The following is a 1,554-nucleotide window of genomic DNA, read 5'->3' as shown; positions in this document are numbered from 1 at the left end:
GCCGTGGGCGCTCCGCTTCCCTGAGCTGCGCGCCGCGATCGACGCCGCGATCGCCCGCCTCGGCGGCGCCGTCGCGCCGAAGCTCAACTGGAGCTCCCCTACCGACGCCGTGTGGGTGTCCCCCTCGTCCTCCCTCCGCTGCCGCAGCGCGGAGCAGGTCGTGCTGCTGCTCAAGTCCTCCCCCCGCGCCGCGTTCGACCTCGAACTCTGCGACCGCCTCCGCGCCGGCGCCGGCTGCGCCGACGCGGCGCCCGCGCTCGCGCTGCGCGCGTGGCGCGACGTGCCGCCGGAGCGGGAGCTGCGGTGCTTTGTGCACGGGCACCGGCCGGTGGGCATCTGCCAGCGCGACCTGGGGCAGGCGTTCCCGCAGGCGCCGGGCGCGGGCAGCGGCGAGCGGGCGCGGCTGCGGGACGCGGTCTGTGAGTTCCAAGCGCGGCACTTTGGGAGCGGCTTCGCACGGGAATCATGTGAGTGGTGCTGTAGTGCGCGCGCGCGCGCTCGCACGCATGAGCCTGCACGTTGCGTTGCGCACGTGTGCGCCCACAGTCGCTTGCTTGCTTGGTCTGTTGGGTTGGGTTGAAACGAGGCTGCAGGGCAGCCCTGCACTGCGCGCTCCCGTCTGGCGGCTTGCCCTCTTTTCGACCTAATACGTCTGCGCCAGCTTGCCGACGGCCGCGGACCCTCTTCCCGACATAAAGCAGTACACGCCAAACACCCATTGACTGAAGTGCATTTCCATGCACGAACCCTGTCTCGCTCGCACATATTCCGCTGCTCCAGACGCCCTCGACGTCGTCGTGTCCCCGAGCTATGACGTCACATTAGTCGACGTCAACCCCATCGCCGACACGACGCAGCCGCTGCTGTTCGACTGGCAGCAGCTGCCGTACGGCCCACGCCCCGGGGGCGGCCCTGACAGCGGCGGCGGCGGCGGCGGCGGTGGCGGCGGTGGCGGCAGCGGCAGCGATGGTGAGCCAAGCGGCGGCGAGCCCGGCGGCAGCGGCGGCGGCGAGGACGCCGCGGGGCCGTCGGCCGCGGCGCCGTTGGGCGCGGCAGCAGCGGGGGCGGGGCCACCGGCCGGCGCGGAGGGCGGCTGGGAGCGCGTGCCGCTGCTGCTGGTGGAAGGTGAGCCCGTCGTGCGGCCGGGCATGCGGGCGGCGTGCGGCGTGCCTTGCGATCTGGTAGAGGGCGCGGAGGGGATGGAGGAGGTGATACGGATGATGCAGCGGCAGCAGCGGCCTGGCGATGAGGGCGACGAGTGAGCAGTGCGCAGACAAGGGCAGCAGCAACAAGGCCCCAGACGGCGCCCGCCCCGAGCCGCACCAAGCTGCGCTGCGCCTGGCGGCGGCGGCATGCACAGGCAGGGTCTGGGGCGCGGCTGCGGCTGATAGTGTGGGCTGTGTGAAGGGACTGGCTCATGGCGCTCGATACTGTTGCACTGGCGTTGAGCTTGAGTGGTTTGTTAATTATCTGGCATGCTTTGTGTCAGCAGAGCAGGCGCGCGGGGCGGCGGCCCGCGGCCGCGCGGGGCCGGCGGGCGCCACGCGCTGAGGG

At 72.4% G+C, this 1,554-nt stretch overlaps 1 protein-coding gene across 1 annotated transcript in view; it reads left to right on the top strand.

The window, feature by feature from the left end:
- MNEG_5962 (hypothetical protein) overlaps positions 1-1,262 on the top strand; it is a gene marked incomplete at both ends in the record, with an annotated part of 2,550 nt that extends 1,288 nt beyond the window's left edge. The window contains 2 exons of the mRNA XM_014045564.1: positions 148-419; positions 781-1,262. Coding sequence (XP_013901018.1) covers positions 148-419; positions 781-1,262 — 754 coding nt within the window. The remainder of the gene's footprint in view (positions 1-147; positions 420-780) is intronic.
- Between the last annotated feature and the right edge of the window lie 292 nt (positions 1,263-1,554).

Source organism: Monoraphidium neglectum (assembly GCF_000611645.1).
Source record: "Monoraphidium neglectum strain SAG 48.87 unplaced genomic scaffold scaffold00927, whole genome shotgun sequence".
In the NCBI taxonomy this organism is placed as follows: Eukaryota; Viridiplantae; Chlorophyta; class Chlorophyceae; order Sphaeropleales; family Selenastraceae; genus Monoraphidium; species Monoraphidium neglectum.
Note: the sequence above shows the minus strand (reverse complement) of the source record. Positions and strands in the feature narration are given on the sequence as shown.